This window comes from Ooceraea biroi, chromosome 9 (assembly GCF_003672135.1).
Source record: "Ooceraea biroi isolate clonal line C1 chromosome 9, Obir_v5.4, whole genome shotgun sequence".
NCBI lineage: Eukaryota > Metazoa > Arthropoda > Insecta > Hymenoptera > Formicidae > Ooceraea > Ooceraea biroi.
The window spans coordinates 15,226,982-15,249,257 of NC_039514.1; the positions used below are offsets into that span (position 1 = coordinate 15,226,982).

The 22,276-nt window shown below is 39.0% G+C and overlaps 3 protein-coding genes across 7 annotated transcripts; 1 reads left to right on the top strand and 2 right to left on the bottom strand.

Moving 5' to 3' along the window:
- Positions 1 to 413: 413 nt before the first annotated feature.
- On the bottom strand, positions 414 to 2,576 carry LOC105279477 (eukaryotic translation initiation factor 3 subunit I). Its single transcript, XM_011339287.3, has 5 exons — positions 2,394 to 2,576; positions 1,516 to 1,762; positions 1,158 to 1,438; positions 869 to 1,069; positions 414 to 717 (listed from the first exon to the last, which is right to left on the bottom strand). The coding sequence occupies exons 1-5, from the start codon at positions 2,394 to 2,396 to the stop codon at positions 469 to 471; spliced, it is 981 nt and encodes a 326-aa protein (XP_011337589.1). The 5' UTR covers positions 2,397 to 2,576; the 3' UTR covers positions 414 to 468.
- Positions 2,577 to 4,663: 2,087 nt separating this feature from the next.
- Positions 4,664 to 13,927, top strand: LOC105279476 (eIF-2-alpha kinase GCN2). Of its 4 annotated transcripts, XM_020031718.2 has the most exons (15): positions 4,664 to 4,941; positions 5,121 to 5,408; positions 5,509 to 5,678; positions 5,789 to 6,050; positions 6,130 to 6,675; positions 6,782 to 7,156; positions 7,262 to 7,804; positions 7,962 to 8,116; positions 8,308 to 8,750; positions 9,721 to 9,997; positions 10,081 to 10,227; positions 10,306 to 10,600; positions 10,745 to 11,227; positions 12,619 to 13,526; positions 13,616 to 13,927. In XM_020031718.2, the coding sequence occupies exons 2-15, from the start codon at positions 5,352 to 5,354 to the stop codon at positions 13,740 to 13,742; spliced, it is 4,788 nt and encodes a 1,595-aa protein (XP_019887277.1). In that variant the 5' UTR covers positions 4,664 to 4,941; positions 5,121 to 5,351; the 3' UTR covers positions 13,743 to 13,927. The 4 variants fall into 4 exon arrangements, with proteins under 4 accessions (XP_019887277.1, XP_011337587.1, XP_011337588.1 ...); XM_011339285.3 differs by having other exon boundaries at positions 10,081 to 10,600; XM_011339286.3 differs by having other exon boundaries at positions 7,262 to 7,783; positions 10,081 to 10,600.
- Positions 13,928 to 14,764: 837 nt separating this feature from the next.
- On the bottom strand, positions 14,765 to 21,922 carry LOC105279474 (vacuolar protein sorting-associated protein 26B-like). Of its 2 annotated transcripts, XM_011339281.3 has the most exons (7): positions 21,835 to 21,922; positions 18,722 to 18,893; positions 18,433 to 18,576; positions 17,531 to 17,925; positions 17,338 to 17,444; positions 16,955 to 17,181; positions 14,765 to 16,822 (listed from the first exon to the last, which is right to left on the bottom strand). In XM_011339281.3, exons 2-7 carry the CDS (start codon positions 18,722 to 18,724, stop codon positions 16,562 to 16,564), a joined length of 1,137 nt encoding a protein of 378 aa, XP_011337583.1. In that variant the 5' UTR covers positions 18,725 to 18,893; positions 21,835 to 21,922; the 3' UTR covers positions 14,765 to 16,561. The 2 variants fall into 2 exon arrangements, with proteins under 2 accessions (XP_011337583.1, XP_011337585.1); XM_011339283.3 differs by lacking the exon at positions 21,835 to 21,922 and having other exon boundaries at positions 16,955 to 17,166; positions 18,722 to 18,891.
- Between the last annotated feature and the right edge of the window lie 354 nt (positions 21,923 to 22,276).

A 22,276-nucleotide genomic window follows, 5' to 3' on the forward strand; every position in this document is an offset into this window, starting at 1 on the left:
GTGGCTTCCCCAGCCACAGCCCCAGGACTTGGTAGTCCAAGTTATTGTGATTACTGAAACCACTAGGAAAGAAAGCTAGATGAATGCTGCGTCAACAGAATATGGTACTACTTCTTAGAGGTTCTATGATTCAGCTAAGAACAACAAGATTATATATCTAACATTATGTTGTTATATCTTCAGATATTTTCAGATTCAGATTATTTATTTTAGGGAGAAATTTGAAATAAGTATATCTTGTTCTATATATCTCTTGTAAAGATTCAGATTATTTATTTTAGGAAGAAATTTGAAATAAGTACATCTTGTTCTATATATTTCTTATAAAGGTGTCGCATGTCTTATTGGATTATGTTTACTATAATAAGACTGAACTTGCTTGGTCTGGGAAAATAAATGATTGAACGGTGATATATTTTCACAAAATGAAATATATATTTTACCATGCGTGTACCAATTACAGCAAATTTAATATTCGAAGTGGAAGTCAAAGTAAGATTGATCAAAATTATTAATTCGAATGTAACCATCCTCTCCACCAGTGGAATAACTACGACCATTCGGGTGAAAGGCGAGTGAATTGATGGGGCCAAAATGTCCTTTCAAACGTGCGAATTCTTCTTCAAACACCAAGTGGAAGAATCGCGAATCAAATTTGCCTTGTCGTGCGGAGGTTGTGGTGACGTCCATTGCATCTTGACCTCCACCAAGTACCACCTGTGAAAAAAATGTTATTTTGGCTTGACAGATGTAACATTTAAATCAATTTCTTCGTATTTCAACATACAAGAAAGCAAGAACAGTAACATTAACAACATAAAAGTAATAAGCAGCAATCTATGAGCGCAATAAAGTACATAAATCTTACGTGATCAAAAATCGGTGAAATCGTAGCTGAATTTACAGGTCGCTCAGTTTTGTACGTCTTCAACAACATCAATGTCTCGCTGTCGAAAAGTTTAGCTGTATGATCCTTGGATGCAGTTACGAACATGGTGCCATCTTTGTTGAACTGCATGTCATTTATCTGAGACTTGTGACCCTTCACGCTGGTCAGCTTCTTTCCAGTCTGTATCGCAAGATACAATATTTGATTACAGATTCGCATTTCCGCAGATGACGGAGACAATAATGAAGCATAATAATGAAACACTTGCCCTCACGTCCCAAAGTTTAATTTCGCCATCTTCGTGGCCCGTGATGATCGTCTCGTCCAGAGCACCCCACAATATGGCAGAGATCCTTGGGCCATTGACCGAAATTCTGGAGATAGCATCTTCTTGCGACAATGTAGAATCGACATTGCGTATGTCCATGATAAACATCTCGCATTGATGTCCTAAGGCTTTATCAGTGGAGAACACAGCGAGGTTTGCGGAATAACTGAATCCGCAGGTTCTTACGGAGCTATTTGTATGTAATTGACCTATTTCTTTTCCTAGAAATATGGGGAGACATGATATACTGTGTGAAAACTGTAAATCAATGTTACTTTTAGCTTTGCCATGCACAAACCGGTTTGGCAATCCCAAACTCTCAATGTATTGTCACCACTGCCAGACAATAGACGTGAGGTATCCCAGTTAACGTCGATGCACCATACAGAGCCATTATGGCCGTTGAAAGTACCAAGTCTTTCACCATTCAAGGCATACCAGACATTCGGCTGCTTGTCCTTACTTGCAGAGAATAGCAAGTCTCCTTCTCTACTATATTTTATTTTCGTGGTGGCACGCTCGTGCCCGTGGAGCATCAATGGTTTCTACAACGAACAAATGCTTGCTTGGGTATTTAAAAAAACATTGACATTTTTTGACCGATTGATATTTTCGATTTTTTAATGAAAAATTCGATCAAAGACTTAAATCTTTTGACGATAACGGAATGTTGGCACTTGATTATTTGTGACGACAAACTCCAATGGTTCTTTAACTCTTAATTTTTAATTAATCTTTTTCTGCGCATAATGTATAAGTGCATCGTTAAAAAGTAGCTTTGATTTTAGTTAGTTGTTCAAAACATAATACACATAATATCCTAATAAGTATTCCATAAGTCTTGAACAAGATGCTACTATCGCGTTCGGTCTCGACTTTCGGTCACGTCTTATCGTCGTACAATCGAATATCGTGAAGCACATGGCGAGCACTTTTTAATAGAAGCGCACCGCAGTGAAAGTTTTAAAGATAATATCTAAATATTTTAATTAAATAATTTTATTTAAACAATTTCCATGAAGGCAGCAAATTGCAGAAAGTCGATTACACAGTACTAGAAAATGCTTTGACGAACCATCTTACATTGAGGTTATACCACGTATTTTACCGTCATAAAGATCACAGAGAAAAAAGATAATGATATACAGCTTGATACAAACAGAAAAGAAAACTAACCATCTTGTTATCACGATGTAATCAGTCAATCGATTAAAACGTGTACGCTTCACACATAGCGCTCGTTTTAACAATTCACAATTCACGAAAGGCTCCAAGAGGTTCCAGAAGCTCCCGTCGTTCCGAGACGGCTAGACTGGTTCCGTGATGCATCACTCGTGCATCAGTGTCGCCACAATACGAAAATAATCTACCAGGATAAGAACAAAACGATTGGCCGATTACTGGGATCAAAATTTGCTCGCGGTTCTCCAGATAAAGCTGAAGGGTGCGTTCGTTTACGCAGTGGCTGCCGCAGGCCACGACCCGGTGGTGGGGGTATACAAGCCGCGCCGCCCGAGCATCCAGTTTTTCCTAGGGAACCTCAAGTAAGAGTATGGACATCGTGGATCGAAAATGGCGTTCGTATGGTCACTATCTATGAGGAGTATACAATATAACCTTCCTTACTTTAGGGTTAAAAAATTAGTGTAAAGCCCGGTGTCCACGATGCTAGAAATCGGTCCGAGATCTCGGTCCGAGAAATATGTAGCCAATCAACTTGCGGCTTTTTCGTAAAAGTGCAAGTTGATTGGCTACATATTTCTCGGACCGAGATCTCGGACCGATTTCTAGCATCGTGGACACCGGGCTTAAGAAAAGTAAGCGAAATGGCTGGGTGTTGTGTATGAGGTTATACAAATAAGGATAAAAGAGGATGTTACATGGCAACTTTGCCAACAAATGCAGAAAAACGAGCAGTATGGATATCCTTGGTGGACAAATTTCTCAGATTTTCTCAGGATGTCTCGGAATGTTTTTTAGAATTGGAACGATTCTTATTCCTCATAACTTAGACAATCAGAAATATTCTCAAAACTTATTACTATTTTACAGAAATGTTCATTCAAAATTCTCATCCAGTTATTTCTGAAAAATTCTGAAAAATTATTATTTTCTCAATATTTTTCAGAAATGACTGGATAAGAATTTTCAGTATCTCTTGTATGAAAATTTATAAAACATAATAAAAAGTAATGATTTTTCAAATTTTTTTAGATTTTCTGATTTATTCCGAGAAACGTTCCAACTTTTTTAGAAAATATGATAAATTTTTCCACCAGGAATATTTATTTTATAAAGATATTGTTATTTTCACAATTAATGTTAGGTGCAATTTCTTTTTCTAACAAAGATGTATTTTATTCGTAGTAGAGTCCCTTAATTGATAAACCTCAAATCCGCCATTTTCGATCCCACCAATCAGGTGCGAATCCACGATGTCCATACTCTTACTTGAGGTTCTCTAGTACGGAATAGAGAGTGCGTCATGAAACCATATATACAGGGTGTTTCCTAAGTAAGTAGACAAACTTAAGGAGGATATTCCTTGGCTTATTTTAAGAAGAAAAAGTCATATAAACATATGTCCTAAACTGCTTTGTTTTCCAAAAAAAAGTACATCACTGTTTTCGTTCACTTTTCGTTTATTATAGAACAGTTTGTGTTATTGCAAATGAAACAAATGAAAAACAATAGTAACGAAAAAGAAAATAGTAACTAAAAAGAAAAATAATAACATCACAGTAACTGCTGAAAATGTCCACCTGCAGCCATGATACACGCCTCGACTCTCCTTTCCATTGATTGACGTACACGCTCAAAAATACCTGGAGTGTTACGTATTCTTTCACATCCATCTATTATGCGATTTCTGAGATCTGTTGAAATTTGTTGACTCGTACTGCAAAAGCACGCTATCCGAAAAGTGAACGAAAACAGTGATGTACTTTTTTTGGAAAACAAAGCAGTTTAGGACATATGTTTATATGACCTTTTCTTCTTAAAATAAGCCAAGGAATATCCTCCTTAAGTTTGTCTACTTACTTAGGAAACACCCTGTATAATATTACTATATTGCTAGCACCGTAGGACGAGCGGGCAACAACAACATTACGGTAGAGATAGGGCACCTCGGCCCGTTTGCGCATGCGTTGGAAATTGCCAGTCTACAAGAAATAAAATAACAGAATGCGACAAGAGGTAACGAACTGAAGTAAGTTGCAAGAATTTGAATTTGAATTGAATTTGAAAATACTAGGGGCACATGAGCTCTGTTCTTTTTAGCTGCACTGCTGAACTGGTGCAATAAGTTAGAGTGAGAAAAAATATACTCGTCTAACGTATTGGCACTAGTTCAGCAGTGCAGCTAAAAAGAACAGACCTATGGACGCGTTGCGTACTTTGTGCCTGGCGCTAACTGCAAATCGCATAGCGCGAATTTTTAAAATACTGTTTTTCACTTATGTATTATATATTCTTATCAATTCTTATCGATTCTTATCAATCGCGTCGTATCTGATAGTTCTGACAGACTAACTATAAAATTTCGTAATTTTTTGCTTTTCAAAAAGCAATTATTTGATAAAGTCTTTGTCTAGGTATTAATTCAGCCTCAATCTTAACCTACACTGCTTTTTGGTGGGCAGTAGTGGCGGTAATTTTTGACAAAGCGTGGCTACGGCGACAACCGACGGTTTATTTTAGTTTATTTTACACGTGGACCACGGTATGTATTAAAGTTTTGCAATAAATTAAGATGAATCGAAGCTAGTTGAATACATCAAAATATAATATTAAATATAACAATTTAAAAGAAACATCGAATAAAGTCTTACAACAAAAACGTGTTATAACCTTATAGGGAGTGAATCTGAATACGATTCAAACTGCATTTATTGGTTTTAGTCGCTTATTCGTTTTTCTACACGGACATCGTCGTCGAAACATCATGAATAAATTGTTCATGCTGTTATGATACATCAACAGTGGCAACTTGTTCCTGTTAAACTTGTCCTCGGGATGTAGCATCGCTATCGTGCTATGTGTGTACGAGGTTAAGTATGGGATTTTATGAAAATCTTTTGCCATATTTGGAGATTTAATCTACGTAAAATGGGCGAATAGCAGCATTGCAAAATGTCTCACGTTGAATCGTGCAAGGTTCGGCAGCAAAATGAGTTGGAAGTTTTAAAGGTATTACGTTATAATACGTACATGTACACTACACATAAATTCATATCCACAAATTGGTATATATTTCTCTAATGATTGTGTTACAATTTGCGATATACAGTCTATTTTTGGTGAGGAATTACGCGACCTGAGGAAAAACAAAAATAAAAAGAAATGGCAACCGCTGGATATCATTGTTACCTTGACACCACAGAAAGGTATGTCTGGACCAGCACAAGTCTACGCGCAGATAGACCTGCGTATTATATGCAGCGACAAGTATCCCGACGAGTAAGTTTCACATTCTTAAATAAGCTTTTTAAATATATTTGTTGTATTATGTTTATATTCTATTTGTTGCTGAATTTAGAATAACGTGTGATTTATTTATGATATCTTAGAGTACCAACTATTCGGCTGCAAGATAGTAGAGGCCTATCTCATGAACAAGTCGCAGTTCTGTCATCCGAACTTGAAGATTTAGCGGTAAAATTAATGGGTGAGGTGATGATATTCGAGCTCAGTCAACATGTCCAGAAATACTTACACGAGCATAATAAGCGAGGTTACAGCAGTTTTTATGAAGAAATGGTGTCTCGACACCAGGAGAGGATACAGTACGAGATGCAAGAGAAGCAGATGAAGGAGGACAAAGAGAGACAGGTTTGAATCGATATTTCTACATGTTTTGTTAATACATGCAGTACCGTTAAGCCGATTGTTAAGATTATTTCGCTTGCAGGTACTGCAAGATGCCATCCAAAAACGTCAGGAGGCTCTGAAAGCCGAGAAGCGTAACCGGAAGGAAACGGTCCGATTGGCGACGGATGTGGACAACGTCTTTAGGTCGATACCATCGTCTCCGCATGAACGAGGCGCAAGTCGTTTTCGACGTAGGTGCGTCAGCACGTCGGAGAGTTCGGAAGGACCGCTCTGCGAGCATCGGGGCACCAAGTTCATCCATTTCGACAGTAACAAGGGCGAAAGGCAGGTGCACCGTGGAAAATGTTTGGGTCACAGCGCGAAAGGTTCCATAGTGTACTCCGGCGTGGATGTGACTACGGGCGAACTACTGGCCGTAACGGAATGGACGTTGAAGTGCACGATGGCGAACGAGTCCACGGAGGAAGCTATCGACATACAGCACGCGATGAAGCAAATCGCCAGTCTGGAGCAGGAGCTCAATCATCTGTACAAGCTGCATCATCCGAATCTCGTCCACTATTTGAATATAAAATATCTGCAGAACAACAACAATTTAGTAATCTACATACTCCAGGAGTTTGTGGTATGTAAATACACGCGCGCGCGCGCGTGTTTACCCCGACAGATTTTGAACGAATTTGCGGAGAACAGTCTTCTCGTTTATAACATTCGATTGTATGTAAAAGTAGGTTGGAACCACGTGCTCGTTCTTCCTGATGGAAAACATTCCGGTCGACATCGACTTACTGAGGCATTTAGCGACTGGTGTGCTCGAAGCTCTGCGGTACCTACATGAGAATAACGTAGTGCACAAAGATTTACGCGACACCAGCGTTTATATAGATCAAACCGGTGTTGTGAGATTGTCAGATTTCTCCTTAGACAAGAGGTTGTCCGACATGTATCACTTAAACTCCTTAGCAAAGACTGAACACGATTTCCCAACGATCCAAGGCCGAGGTGGTAAAAAGGCAGACATATACAGATATGGGATATTACTTCTTTCACTGCTGAAAGGAACCATCATATCCGGCGAAGAACTCGATTTAACAGTAATTTCACAGGTGAATTTCCTTTTTCTAGCATTAAGGAAATACCAACACGGATGTCAATTAATAACTGTCTAATTTGAATAAGAAATTAATTAATTTCCTTTAATAATTTTTCAGCTTCATTTAAGAGATTTCATTTCAAAATGCCTCATCGACGACGAGAGAACGCGTTGGTCCGCGGAACAACTGCAGCAGCACAGCTTCATAAAGATACCGTTAGAACGTGGCTTGTCGCCCTTAACACCGGTTGACAATGAGAAAAAAACGAATCTGGAGCCGGAGGAACCGGACAGTGACGTGCAATTGCATTTACCGTCGATGGGCGGACAGTCGCGAATACAGAACGAGTTCGAAGTTTTGAAATGGCTGGGAAAGGGCGCGTTCGGCGACGTTCTGAAAGTGAGAAACAAGTTGGACGGCGGGATCTACGCTATCAAACGCATAGAATTGAACCCGAAGAACAAGCAGCTGAACAAGAAGATTACGCGCGAAGTAAAATTACTGTCTAGAATGAATCACGAGAACGTGGTGCGCTATTATAACTCGTGGATCGAAAGCGCTACCTTGGACGATTCGGCCAGACACAGTCAGTTTACGCCGATTACCACATCGTCAGACACAACCACCACGCAGAACAAGGTAGACATCAACGTGATCAACGTGAGTTTCGACTGTGAATATTTCGTAGTGGCATAGCTTGTAAAAAAAGTTTTGATGCTGCTGTGCTCTTTAGGAATGATTAATTTAAATGGACAACTTAGTTAATAATTGCGATCAGATTGAACGAGTGTGATAAAAACATATTGAATCTTTTCAGCAATTGGACAGTGACGAGATAGAAAAGTTCGCTCCACCGTTACGCGATGTCGAGTGGAATATATCGTACGAATCGGTGGCGAACGTGGTTGACAGTGATGATGATAACAGCGACGCTTCGACCGATTCCGACAGCGAAGAACATTGCGCGTTCTTGTAAGATTCTTTTTTTTTCAAGAATAAAATATTCAAGTATTAGATAATTCCACAATTAATTTTTTAATTTAAGTTACGAGTAATCAATACGATTTTATATTCAATCTGCAAAGAAGGAAGGTGTGCGATCGCGCAAAAGGATTTATCGTTGAAGAAATTCAATGTGATCTAATGTAAGCTGCGTGTTTCAGAATGCGAACTCTGCTGCGGATCGAGTCTTCCGACAGCATCGAGTTCGAAAGAGACGGTATCTCGCAAAAGTCTGCGATAACGTCGGACATTTCAAACGAGACGAAAGACGCGGAAACTACGAGCGAGGACGCGCCAGTAAAGGAAATACAATTCATGTACATACAGATGGAGTTCTGCGAGAAGAGTACGTTAAGGACTGCCATAGATAATAATTTGTACGAGGACGAGGAGCGTGTCTGGAGATTGTTCCGAGAAATCGTCGAAGGCCTGGCACATATTCATCAGCAGGGTATGATACACAGAGATTTGAAGCCGGTGAACATCTTTCTTGACAGCAACGATCACGTCAAGATCGGAGACTTTGGTTTGGCTACCACCAATATATTATCGACACTGGTTCAGACCATTGACGCTGATAAAGAGTCGCAGTGCGTCGAGAAGGGTAAGGAAGGAAAGCACAAGCAGCAGTCGCATATATCATATTAAATGATAATTATAATTAATATATATTTTATTTTAATATTTTTTATTAATTTTTATTTTTATTATATTTGTATTATTTATTAATAATTTAATATAGTTTATATATACAGGGTGTCCCGGGTTTTAACCGACAAACTGCGGGAGCATATTCTACTAGTGGAAATAAGAAAAAATTCTTATATCGAGTTTGCTTAGAAATGCTTTATTACAAAGTTATGAACCAATATTGAAAAGAAATATGAGATAAGTAACAACGGAACATAGTGTAGAATTTGGAAGGTCGAAGACGTTTATGTTACGTGTATTCACATGTATTCGTGTTCACTATGTTGAAACGATTCAGTATGATTGTTACCTTCACAACAGTAGCCGTTAGATTTCAATCGTCGTGTCAACTAGCAATTACTATCAGAATGCCAAAAGTGTTTTCAAATGAGGAATACACCGATATTCATTTCGTGTACGGATTCTGTGACGGAAATGCACGAGCTGCCGTACGAGAGTATCAACGTAGATTTCCTAACAGGAGAGTACCAGATAGATTTAAAGCAACGAATTACTAATTCAGTTACTGAGATGCAACAAAATTTTCAGGAATGTCGTACCGTAACAAATTCTGTACTACGTCGATGTCTAGCTTGTATCGATGTGCAAGGACAACATTTTGAAACGCGTCACTAAATCATTGCGTAGATAATTTTTATTTTTGTGAAAAAATCCGTTGTTACTTATCTGATATTTCTTTTCAATATTGGTTTATAACTTTGTAATAAAGCATTTCTAAGCAAACTCGATATAAGAATTTTTTCTTATTTCCACTAGTAGAATATGCTTCCGCAGTTTGTCGGTTAAAACCCGGGACACCCTGTGTGTATATATATATATATATATATATATATATATATATTGTGTGATTTATATCTTTTTAGGGGGAAGCTACGATGTGGAGGAACTGGGATCTCTCACTGGCCAAGTTGGTACAGCTTTGTACGTAGCGCCCGAGCTTAGCGCGAAGGCTGCCAAAGCGATTTATAATCAAAAAGTAGACATCTATAGCTTGGGGATTATATTTTTCGAGATGACGTACAAGCCGTTAACCACCGGCATGGAGCGCGTGAAAATTCTGTTAAGCCTACGCTCCAAGGAGATCGTCTTTCCTGCCGACACAGTAGAGACTGATATGCCGCATCAAGTTCACATTATACGGTAGAAATATTCAATCCGATGTAATACGTTACACAGGATTTTATGTACAAGATGAATGAAAGATTTCTTTGTTCTTTCACCAGTTGGCTGCTGAATCACGATCCGAGTCAACGTCCTACTGCTCAAGAATTACTTTCGTCCAAGTACTTGCCGCCACCTCAGTTAGAAGAGACGGAATTGCAGGAAATGGTGCGGCACACGTTATCCGATAGCCAAAGTAAAGCATACAAGTACTTAGTGGCGTCGTGTTTCACGCAAGACGTTACGCCGGCGGAGGATATTACTTATGACATGAATTTGCCTGCTAGGGGAACGCCAAGTGTCCTTTCCTCAAAAAAGCAACTTCTGCAGGAAAACGTAAAGCAGAAGATCGTCGAGGTGTTTCAGAAACACGGGGGCGTACATCTCGCGACTCCCCTGTTAATGCCGAAATCTGTTCAGCACTCGAACTTCGTCGAGTCGAGCGTGAAACTGATGACACGTACCGGTAGTATCGTCTCGATACCGCACGATCTTCGCACCCCATTTGCACGTTATATTGTGTGGAATAATATTTCGCACTTTCGAAGATACTCCGTCGAACGCGTCTTTAGAGATAAAAAGGTAACGCGCGTCACGTTGAATGTCTGGGTGCATTAATTAAGTGCTTTATGTAAAAGAAGCGATAAAGCTTGATTCAAAAATGATCTTACATTATTCTACTGCGGGAACAAGCGTCTTGAATGTTTTTCTCTCGAATTATTACAGGCACGTGGATTTCATCCAAGAGAATTGTACGAATGCGCTTTCGACATCATCAGCCCCATAGCCAATAATATGATGACGGAGGCCGAATTGATCTTCATCGTGTGGGAGATTTTCAACGAATTGCCGCAAATCAAGGAACAAAATTTCATCGTGCGCCTGAATCACACGTCGTTGCTGCAAGCTGTGCTGATGTACTGTGGCGTGGAGAAGGATAAATATCAGGATATATATTCGATACTACAGGACGCTCGCGACGGAAAGTTGACCAAGTTTCAAGTCCAAACGCATTTGATAAGTTTGTGCCTCACTGATCAAGCTATGGACACGCTTTTCAATTTGCTCGAAACCGAAAGTTCTGTTGCGAAGATCACCAGCGTTTTGAGAACGATAACGCGGCGGAAAGGAGATGCCGCGGGCCTAGCCAAGGAGGGATTGAAGGATATAGAAACTGTAATATCTAATGTGGAAAGTTTGGGTGTTAAGGTAATATTATACATTTTCTTATTTATTCTATTGGGTTGTTCGGAAAGTAATTTCGTTTTTCACAAAGAGATGTCGTTAGTCGCGTTCCTCGATACTTAACTTTACTCTAAGCGGCAAATTCGTTTTATATTTTGACAACTGACATTTCAGACGTCATTTAGTATCTTATTGTGTTGCGATCTGTCAAGTAATTTTTCTTTGGCATCACATCAAACATGGAAAATCAAAGTGAGCATTTTCGTAATATTTTGCTTTTTTACTACCGAAAGGGTAAAAATGCAGTGCAAGCGAGAAAAAAATTGTGTGCCGTGTACGGAGAAGATGTATTGAGTGAACGTCAGTGTCAGAATTGGTTTTCGAAATTTCGTACTGGAAATTTCGATTTGAAAGATGCACCACGTTCAGGTCGGCCAATTAAAGCTGATGACGGAAAATAAAGGCTCTGGTGGATGCAAACCGTCGCATAACAACACGCGAAATTGCTGAAAAGTTAAATTTATCGAATTCGACCGTTTACGATCATTTGAAACGCCTTGGATTCGTTTCAAAGCTCGATATTTGGGTTCCACACAATTTAAAGGAAATTGACTTGATTCGACGTATTACCATCTGCGATTCATTGTTGAAACGTGAAGAAAATGAACCATTTTTGAAGCGAATCATAACTGGAGATGAAAAATGGATTGTTTACAACAATGTTAAGCAAAAACGATCATGGTCCAGGCAAGATGAACCTGCTCAATCGACATCTAAGGCAGATATTCATCAAAAGAAGATCATGCTTTCTGTATGGTGGGATTGGAAGGGAATCGTATTTTTCGAGCTACTACCAAGCAACCAGACGATTGATTCGAAAGTGTATTGTCGTCAGCTGGATGAATTGGATGCTGCCATCAAGCAGAAGCGACCGGAATTGGCGAATAGGAAAGGTGTCGTATTCCATCACGACAATGCCAGACCACACACAAGTTTGGTCACTCGCAAGAAGCTTTTACAGCTTGGATGGGATGTGCTACCACACTCACCATACTCTCCTGATCTGGCACCATCCGATTACCATTTGTTCCGGTCTCTACAAAATTCTTTGAACAATGTAAACTTCGATTCAAATGAAGGCGTCAAAAATCACTTGCTTCAATTTTTTGTCAATAAGGAGAAGGACTTCTATGAGCGTGGAATCTTAAAGTTGCCAGAAAGATGGCGAAAGGTAGTGGAACAAAATGGCCAATACATCACTGAATAAAATTTATTCTAAATATGAAAAAACCGCCGTTCATTTTTCCTTGAAAAAACGAAATAACTTTCCGAACAACCCAATATATAAAATATAATGACGTAAAAATATAGGATAAAATTGTTTTCACTTCTCTTTGTTTAATTTCTTGTTACAGTGGCCCATTACCGTTGTACCTCTCCTCACGTATAACGTGCAACAGTACAGCGGAGTGATATATCAAATTACATGCGAATTAAAGCACAGACGAAGGCGGGGTGGTCAGGACGTTATAGTCGCGGGCGGCCGATACGATAAAATGCTGATGTCGTTCAGGAAGGTTTTGGAACGTACCGGGATGGCCAGTAAGGAGATAAAACAGTACGGCGCCGGAATCAGCATATCATTGGATAAATTGGTGACCGCTGTCGCGGAGATGTGCGAGAATCCGAGCGGCGAGAGCAAATGCGGCATCGACGTCGCTGTGTGCTGCGAGGGAAGCCCGGGCGGCGAGGGAAGACGAGACAGGGAGATGATCAACGTGCTACGAGAGATCTGGTCGCTCGGACTGAAAGTCACGATACTCGACCTGTGCGCCATGGAGGAGATACCGGAGTACTGCCAGGAGAATTCTATAAGTCACATAGTACTGCTGAGAAACGGTACTTTAAGGGTGCAAACGTGGGAGAGGGACAGATTCCAGGAGAAGAAATGGAACACGATACAGGATATCGTGGAATACCTGCAGCGCCAGTCGGAGACTGCGTTGCCGATATTGAATAGATCCGAAAGCAAAGTTAGCACGAACGACGTGTCGGTAGCGCCAACATCAAGTAATCCGGTCAACGCCAACATCAACTTCGTTCTCTCCGAGCGGGACAAACTTTCCGGAAGCGGCAGACGTAGTTTCAAGAACAGTATACTAGCGCAAATGTCGTCCTACTTGCAGCGAATCTCGCACAAGGTTCCAGTAGAGATCTTTGCGGTTTTTCTGGACATGTCCGTCATTAGAACAATAATCAGTTTTCTGGAGATTGATGAGGACGAGCAGGTCTTTCAAAAGAGCATTCAAATCCTGATAGACAAGTGAGTATAATTATGTTTTATAACTTTCTTATCTGCCAATAATTCTGGGACATTTAGAATTAATGGGATGTATTTTTCCGTTTTTCCAGGCATCCGCGACATAAAAAGTATATCAAGACAATATGCGAAGAAATGAAAGAATTACGGAATGAGAAGTCGCGGCCTGTCGAGATACTTTATAGTTTGATAGACAGCGGATATATGACTCTAGTATAAATAATGTTAAGCATCTCTCGACGCTAAAGAATATATTTTCATAAGAATCGTACGAAAACTATTGTATAATGCTAAATGATATATGGATCGAAATGTATGTTAATAGATCAAGATTAGATAGCATTTTTTGTACCGCAATCTATTTGCAAGCATTGATAAGTTTAATAAAAAAAGAGGATAAGAAATGTATGTATTTTCTTTAGAAAATCCTGGCAGTTCTATTTAAAATTATTTCATAGGTCTTAAACGCGATAGCAAAGTTAAAAAGGTTCACAAAATGTATTAAATTTTTTTATTTTATTTTATTAATGTAGAATATGATATTAAAGTAGAATGAGAAGATGTGTTACTATGAATCATATGTTTGAGCCGTTGAAAATCTCGAAAGTTAAAGTATTAAAGGAACAGGAAAACATTCAAAGAGGTGGCATGAATCTCGCAGTGTGTTATCGGTAATTATGTTTTTTACTCTAACCTAACTTAAAAAATCGGTATTAGTATTAATGGTAAAAGCTGATAACCTGCACCGACAGTAATAATGCTACCTCTTCACTTGGTATGCTGGCCTACTCCTGATTCTTTAAACTTAGTCATTTAAGCATTTTAATTGTTATATATTTATAATATATATAATAATAAAAAATTATTATTAATAATAATTTAAATATGCTTGATCTAATTTGATAACTAATTTTTTTGTTTTAAAAATTATTCAATATGATATACTAAGCGGATTATTAAGGAATTGGGTACACAGATAAAACAATCCCTGATAATTTTTCAATATATATATGTGTGTATTCTCACACATGCACTGTATACAATATATAATATATTCATATAGGCATTAAAATATACAACTAGTATATACCGCATGATAGTATGTATATATCTGTATGTATATATACAATATTTGACATGTCAAATAATTCACAAATAGATGTTTCTCCTCTCCTCTTACATACACGCATTACTCTTTCTTCTGTATCATCCCTCCTCATTCCACGTATCTTTTCTTCTCACTTCAGCTCGTCCTTTACAATCAACGAATAACAAATATGTGAATTATGAAAAATCAAATCTTACATAAAACAAAATCTCGAGCGTCAGTTTACATGAATATATATATTATCTAAATTATGTATTTCCTTCTCTGTAAGGTTCTGTTTTTACAGTTTTAAACTCGGTGATATAGAACAGTACAAAACGATAGGTTTTTCCTCTCGCAGCTGCATCACTTTCGTCGCTACGGCATTTCACGATACCGCAACGAGAAAAGGAAGTGTGTCTGCTCATCATGACTGTTGGTGATATTACAATATGCAAATACGTGTGTACGTGCGTGCGTACATATACAAGATATCGATTACATCGCGACGCAAGTGGCAAGAGACGATCTCGCGTAGAAAAAAATCTCTCGAGTATGACACGTAAAATAAATGTCTCGTTAGATTCGTACAAAGTTTTCGAGATGACATCTCGCTGTAAAGTAGAAGCACGTTGCTCCCACATTCGAAATCACTGCTCTCAAAACCGCGCAAACGATCAAATATTAATTTATATTACATGTTCTGTGAGTCTTCATTCGTTTCTTTTTTTTCCCAAGCATTGTGTCAATAAAATGATACGATTGAACGCCCTGTATAATCCGGTCGTTATTGCCAGAATTAAAAAAGTCGCGTACATGTATATATGCACACACGTACATTTTAGTATGTATGTATATATATATATATTTATAAATACACGAGGCGGCTACCCCATTATTTAATCTATCATAATCCACTCTCGTGTCCGGAAAGGCATATCGATTTGAGCAGATATCATAATTTGTGTTCGTGTTGTCGGGAAGATTGATGTGACGCAAGCTACACACGTCCCTGCGTATAAAAGTCCATCTTTTACGAAATTACCCCTGTGCGAACAGTCGCACCAAACTCAAAAGCTGAAGAGAATCTACAACTCGTGTCGTGCAAGAATCGACATCTTTTTTTTTCCTCGTTTTACGTTTGTACAAACTCGTTCTAAAAATAAGTGTGATCTCTCTCGCGCTCCCTCGAAGTGTAATTACATAAAAATTATTTTCAAAAAACATGCATCGTACACATAAGTAGCTTTCTCGTGTCTCCGTACCTTGCGGTACTCGTAGACTAAGTGAACGGATTAATATGGGGCAGCCTTTATGAGTATGTATCCATTTCGTATTTATAAACTCTCTCTCTCTCTCTCTCTCTTTCTCGCGCGCGCGCTCTCTTGCTGGATAATGCTGCCGTAGATTTCGGGTTTTTTTCAGAATTATACAGTGGGCGGGTCAATGGGCAATTGTCTGTATAAAACATTTAGAACACTGTAACACGCAGATGTTTTGCAAAATGTATATCGTTGGCTAATATTTGATTAGTAAGCCGTCCATTCAGGAATATTATGCTGCTCGTTTGCGTAATACGTTCGTCTGTAACGTGGTTCGTTGAACAATCTCGGAATTACCTTTCTTCTCCAAACGACGAAGTCCCTTCTCCTTTGTAATCTGCCTTTCAACAACGTTACAATTTTGATCGATAATCTGCTAGTTATAAACCTCTCGCTCTCAATTATATATAAGGTATCCAAAATATTTACAACTTCGCAAGCGGGAGTCTCCTATACGTCCCGCTGTTCCTCTCGCTAAAAAAAACAAATCATCTAACGCGATAAAGGAGACGTTTTTCTTCCTTTAAACTATAATTCCTCTTTCGCTGCATATCTCAGCCATATTTGACGTTTTCAACTAATCTGGACCGTAAACTGGCACCAGCAACAGAACTATAATATTTGGAGACTCAATCACTTTCAGGACCGGCTTCCTTCTCGCCCTCGCCATCGCCTTCTTCCCGCGTCATGCCTTCGATTTGCGCTGGAGTATCTTCGTTGGTGATGTTGCTCGTTGGCAGTTGATCAGAGTCAGGTGGCTCCGACGGCGGACCGTTCTGGGCAGCGCCCTGCGGGAATCCGGTTTCAGCCGACACCAAATGCGACGGCATGTGCGGCGAGGCCGTTTGCGATTTTCTGCTTTTCTCACCTTTCCTCCACAATGTTATTTCCTAGACGATGAAGGTGAGATAAAAATGCAAGGGCGATTGCAAGTAATCACATCTTGTGAAAACGTAAAGGATAAAACACGAGAATAATATAAAAAGATACTTTAAAGAAAATTTGATTTAAGTATGACTCACCTGCTGCTTGAAGTATCGCCGATCTTCCTCGTCCATGAGAACCAAATTCAGATAATATCTAACGCTAAACTTCTTATTTATATCGCGCATTGTGGGTGCCAGATCGTATCCAGCCAGGAATACCCTTATGGGTATGGATTCTCCACGAACTGGTGCACCATCCATAATCTCGTACTTTGCTATGGTTTCGTTCTCAGTGAACGTATGGGGACCTGCGAATATGTATTCTGATTATTGCCTTAGTACCGGGGATATCGGGGGCAAATGCGTCTGCAAAACCAAAACTCGCGTCTCAATTTTGCCACATGCATAGAAAAACGCGGAAATTATAGTTAATTCTAACGCTACTCCGTACTCTCGATTATACAAGTCGCTTAACGTACCGGAGCCTGTAGTTTCTCGTTTGATGATTGCTATCTCCATGTGTTTTATTTTTATTCTAACCAGAAGAAAGTATATTTTCCCAACAATAACATCTTTCAAGTGATATCTGAAAAAGGAACAATAATTGTCGTGAGAGAAGAATTCAGAAATTTGTTGTATGGACAATATGGACGCGAATGTAATGTAACTTACTTGCTTTTATTGTATTCAAATTCGATATGCAAGCAGTCTTCAATTCCGACTTCCATCTTAATGGGATTATTCATATCCGGATAGGAACTAAGCGTGTGCACAACTAATTCGAGTTCTTTAACAACATCACTGAGTCTTCGTACAATTGTCACTTTCAAGAAATATCTCAGTCGCACGTTAGAACCCGTGTAGCTCTCAAATGGTTTCTCCACATTTGGAAATTCAAATGTGTACGCTGTATTGTGTGTTAACTCCCCTGGCCTTGCCAATTCTTTCACAAGACTCGTAAACTCGTGGTGATTACCTCTGTCGTAATACAGTTCAATTTGTCCAATAAATTCTACCTTGACACCTTGATGCTCCAATTTACCAGCTTTCCGTAAGCTGATATTAATCTGCATATATACACACACACACACAAATATTAATTAATAAGATAATTATGCCATAAAAATATATCGTATAATAAAACGCAATGTCGACAAGTAAAATACATCAAATATATAATGGACTTTAAAGAAGATATCAGGAAATAACTTTTATCGAGCAGATATCAATGTCTTGCGTAAAATATAGACATTCTTATGTATTTGTATTAATAAGAAATTATCTGCAAAAGATGAATCGTGTCTCAATCTTTACCATGTAAAATAAATAGTGTATACGATTCCTCTAATGACTGATGATTACCAGTAAGTATAAATAAAAATCTGCATATAGTAGAAATATAATATTCTTGGGAGGTTCATAGAGATTAGAATCGCAACACACATACATGTAAGCACGCCTCAAGCAATTTGACGCAGCGTCTCAGCCTTATCAAAGTACACCGAGATTCCTCGAGTTAACCCTAAATCGACGACAACTCGACGTCACTGGATTTAGTTTCGAGAATACTCTACCTTGCCAGATACAGTCTCGCCGTCGTAATAGAGTAGATGCCGTTCCTTCTTGCCATCTTCCGACTTGATGTCCGCGCTTTTCCGCGTTTCAGCGCCGTCCAACGTGATCTCGATGTCGGCGGATTGACCGAAACCGAAGAAGCTCTGCAGACACAGTAAAAAATGTTAACATGTAACGTACTCGCGAATGTTAAACGTGTAGGTTCACCTCGCGTTTTAGTTGGAAGTGACTTTTTCGCTTTCGGCATACGATAACGGTGGACAATCTGCCCCCCGGCTGAACACGTACCATTTTCCAGGAAGAGGGACAGCTTTCGTGTGAGCGATCAAATGCCCCGGCACGGAGCCGCAATCACGGTGAACAGATCAGCGACGTTGTGGATCAATGGACAATCCTCCAGGGCGACATCCTCCTTCACGTAGAGACGAGGAAAAGTTGGGTTATTTTTTACTCGTTCCTCCTGAAAGTCACAAGTAGCCAATATGGCCGTGTGTCACGGCCCCCACCTGCTTCGCGCGGGCTGTCAAACTGTCAACGGGGCGCGTACTGCGGTCGGAGGATGTGCCATCTGGTACGCGCGCGGGCACTCTACTGGTTTTCGAAGTTATTCTTTCTGAAGTTCGAAGTTCGAAGAGGTTAGGAGAGATGCAAGAAGTCTATCTCTTCTCACACCTTTTCGAATAAAACCTTGCGAAATCTGTCGGACGTCCGTTCTTCGTAGTTGTGCTTCTATATTTCTCTGAATTTTCGCTTTTGCAATTAGTAGTGCAGCTCTGAAATTTATACATTGTCCAAAACAAACTACGCATGTTTAAGATAAAGTTCAGTCTGCTAATGCCATGTGAACTATTTAATCTTTCTTTCTCTTCTTTTTCTTTACCATTTAAAATCCGCTACTGAATCTTATTTGAAAATAATTTGTTTGATTCGTCGTTGAGTCGTACTACTATCTCACTTTTCGATCGGAAGCAGTGAAGGCTTGTAGCCAATCAGACAGCTATGTTAGTATCTAACAGATATATTTAAGATATATTATCTCGTTTTAAGAAAAGATTAGCGTCTACAGAATAACTCTATTAAGGGGATGCTATAGTTGCTAGTGAACTATTTTTTCACTATAGCGATGGTAATTGCAGTTTCGAAAATTCTCTTTATTGCTTGTGCAGAATAAAAAATCCTTTTCCACAAATGAAGTATAGATAGAAAGAAAGTCCGCTCTACAGGACTGTATATTCAAAATGGAAAAATGTTAAAAACTTGCATTTGTCTTTTCTAACTGTTTTCCATTTTGAATATACAGTCCTGTAGAGCGGGCTTTCTTTCTATCTATACTTCATTTGTGGAAAAGGATTTTTTATTCTGCACAAGCAATAAAGAGAATTTTCTAAACTGCAATTACCATCGCTATAGTGAAAAAATAGTTCACTAGCAACTCCAGCTTCCCCTTAACCTGTTCTTCATTATTAATATTTTATCAGATTGCTATTTTATACTTGCGCTTGCTTTTGAACAATGAACTGTCATTTCACAGACGTTTGACGCATAACTTTCCATCGGCGTCCGCGTTTATTAAGGGAAAGCTGGAGGTGCTAGTGAACTATTTTTTTACTATAGCGATGGTAATTGCAGTTTCGAAAATTCTCTTTATTGCTTGTGCAGAATAAAAAATCCTTTTCCACAAATGAAGTATAGATAGAAAGAAAGCCCGCTCTACAGGACTTTATACTCAAAATGGAAAAAAGTTAAAAACTTGCATTTGTCTTTTCTAACTTTTTTCCATTTTGAATATAAAGTCCTGTAGAGCGGACTTTCTTTCTATCTATACTTCGTTTGTGGAAAAGGATTTTTTATTCTGCACAAGCAATAAAGAGAATTTTCGAAACTGCAATTACCATCGCTATAGTAAAAAAATAGTTCACTAGCAACTCCAGGATCACCTTAAGGGAAAGCTGGAGGTGCTAGTGAACTATTTTTTCACTATAGCGATGGTAATTGCAGTTTCGAAAATTCTCTTTATTGCTTGTGCAGAATAAAAAATCCTTTTCCACAAATGAAGTATAGATAGAAAGAAAGCCCGCTCTACAGGACTTTATACTCAAAATGGAAAAAAGTTAAAAACTTGCATTTGTCTTTTCTAACTTTTTTCCATTTTGAATATAAAGTCCTGTAGAGCGGACTTTCTTTCTATCTATACTTCGTTTGTGGAAAAGGATTTTTTATTCTGCACAAGCAATAAAGAGAATTTTCGAAACTGCAATTACCATCGCTATAGTGAAAAAATAGTTCACTAGCAACTCCAGGATCACCTTAAGGGGAAGCTGGAGGTGCTAGTGAACTATTTTTTCACTATAGCGATGGTAATTGCAGTTTCGAAAATTCTCTTTATTGCTTGTGCAGAATAAAAAATCCTTTTCCACAAATGAAGTATAGATAGAAAGAAAGCCCGCTCTACAGGACTGTATATTCAAAATGGAAAAATGTTAAAAACTTGTATTTGTCTTTTCTAACTGTTTTCCATTTTGAATATAAAGTCCTGTAGAGCGGGCTTTCTTTCTATCTATACTTCATTTGTGGAAAAGGATTTTTTATTCTGCACAAGCAATAAAGAGAATTTTCGAAACTGCAATTACCATCGCTATAATGAAAAAATAGTTCACTAGCAACTCCAGCTTCCCCTTAACCTGTTCTTCATTATTAATATTTTATCAGATTGCTATTTTATACTTGCGCTTGCTTTTGAACAATGAACTGTCATTTCACAGACGTTTGACGCATAACTTTCCATCGGCGTCCGCACTTATTAAGGGGAAGCTGGAGGTGCTAGTGAACTATTTTTTCACTATAGCGATGGTAATTGAAGTTTCGAAAATTCTCTTTATTGCTTGTGCAGAATAAAAAATCCTTTTCCACAAATGAAGTATAGATAGAAAGAAAGTCCGCTCTACAGGACTGTATATTCAAAATGGAAAAAAGTTAAAAACTTGCATTTGTCTTTTCTAACTTTTTTCCTGTAGAGCGGACTTTCTTTCTATCTATACTTCGTTTGTGGAAAAGGATTTTTTATTCTGCACAAGCAATAAAGAGAATTTTCGAAACTGCAATTACCATCGCTATAGTGAAAAAATAGTTCACTAGCAGCTCCAGCATCCCCTTAACCGGAACATTACAAGTTTCACGTGCAACGAAGTACAGCACGGTGCAGCTACGGAGAACAGATCCTGCGCACGTGATGATAGAAGTCGCGTCAGATCGCGCCTCTTTCCGCGGCACATTGACTTTCCGTTTGACAGTTTGTCGCGGAGAGGAGAGCGAGGTTTGTTCGTTCGATAATACGAGCCGGTTTGTCCATGATCGCGTTGCATCCGTAATCAGCTCGACGTGCGAGGCAAACGTTCATGTACCTATCTTCAAGTCACGTACGCACACTTTATGCTCCATTGCTGATTAAGTGGTATCGGAAAAATCAATTTTCATACCGAGCGTTCACCGTACGTGTTTGCGACGCCACAACGAACAACACGACGACGAACGTCATACATCGCTCATCACAGCGATACGTGCCCGCGCACAGTGACGCGAGTGTTCGATTCGATCAGATGATACGTCCCTGGAGAGAACCCGGGATGTGACATGTGTCGTCTCCGTCGCTGCATACCCTCTTATTGTACGTTTTGGCACTAGAAGCGATCTAATAAGTAATCTAATTTTTATCGTGGCACTATCAGTGATAAGTCAATTAAGAAATAAGTAATCTTGTGAGAGAAATTTGGCGGGCTGAGAAATTCGGTATTCAGAACGAAGAGGAAAATAACGTTGATGAATGATATTTGCAAGGTAAACATT

Bases quoted from the DNA above. Each gene is read 5' to 3' on its own strand.
- LOC105279474 (XM_011339281.3), bottom strand. The intron at 17,182-17,337 runs GTACGTTAAGCG...GGCAATAATCAG, and splicing joins ACGAGAAACTACAGGCTCCG to AATACATATTCGCAGGTCCC. The intron at 16,823-16,954 runs GTGAGTCATACT...TTCATCGTCTAG, and splicing joins GGCGATACTTCAAGCAGCAG to GAAATAACATTGTGGAGGAA.
- LOC105279477 (XM_011339287.3), bottom strand. The intron at 1,439-1,515 runs GTTTGTGCATGG...CCATATTTCTAG, and splicing joins AGTTTGGGATTGCCAAACCG to GAAAAGAAATAGGTCAATTA. The intron at 718-868 runs GTAAGATTTATG...TTTTTTTCACAG, and splicing joins TTTCACCGATTTTTGATCAC to GTGGTACTTGGTGGAGGTCA.
- LOC105279476 (XM_011339285.3), top strand. From the start codon at position 5,352: ATGTCTCACGTTGAATCGTGCAAGGTTCGGCAGCAAAATGAGTTGGAA. The intron at 5,679-5,788 runs GTAAGTTTCACA...ATGATATCTTAG, and splicing joins AGCGACAAGTATCCCGACGA to AGTACCAACTATTCGGCTGC. The intron at 11,228-12,618 runs GTAATATTATAC...TTCTTGTTACAG, and splicing joins TGGAAAGTTTGGGTGTTAAG to TGGCCCATTACCGTTGTACC.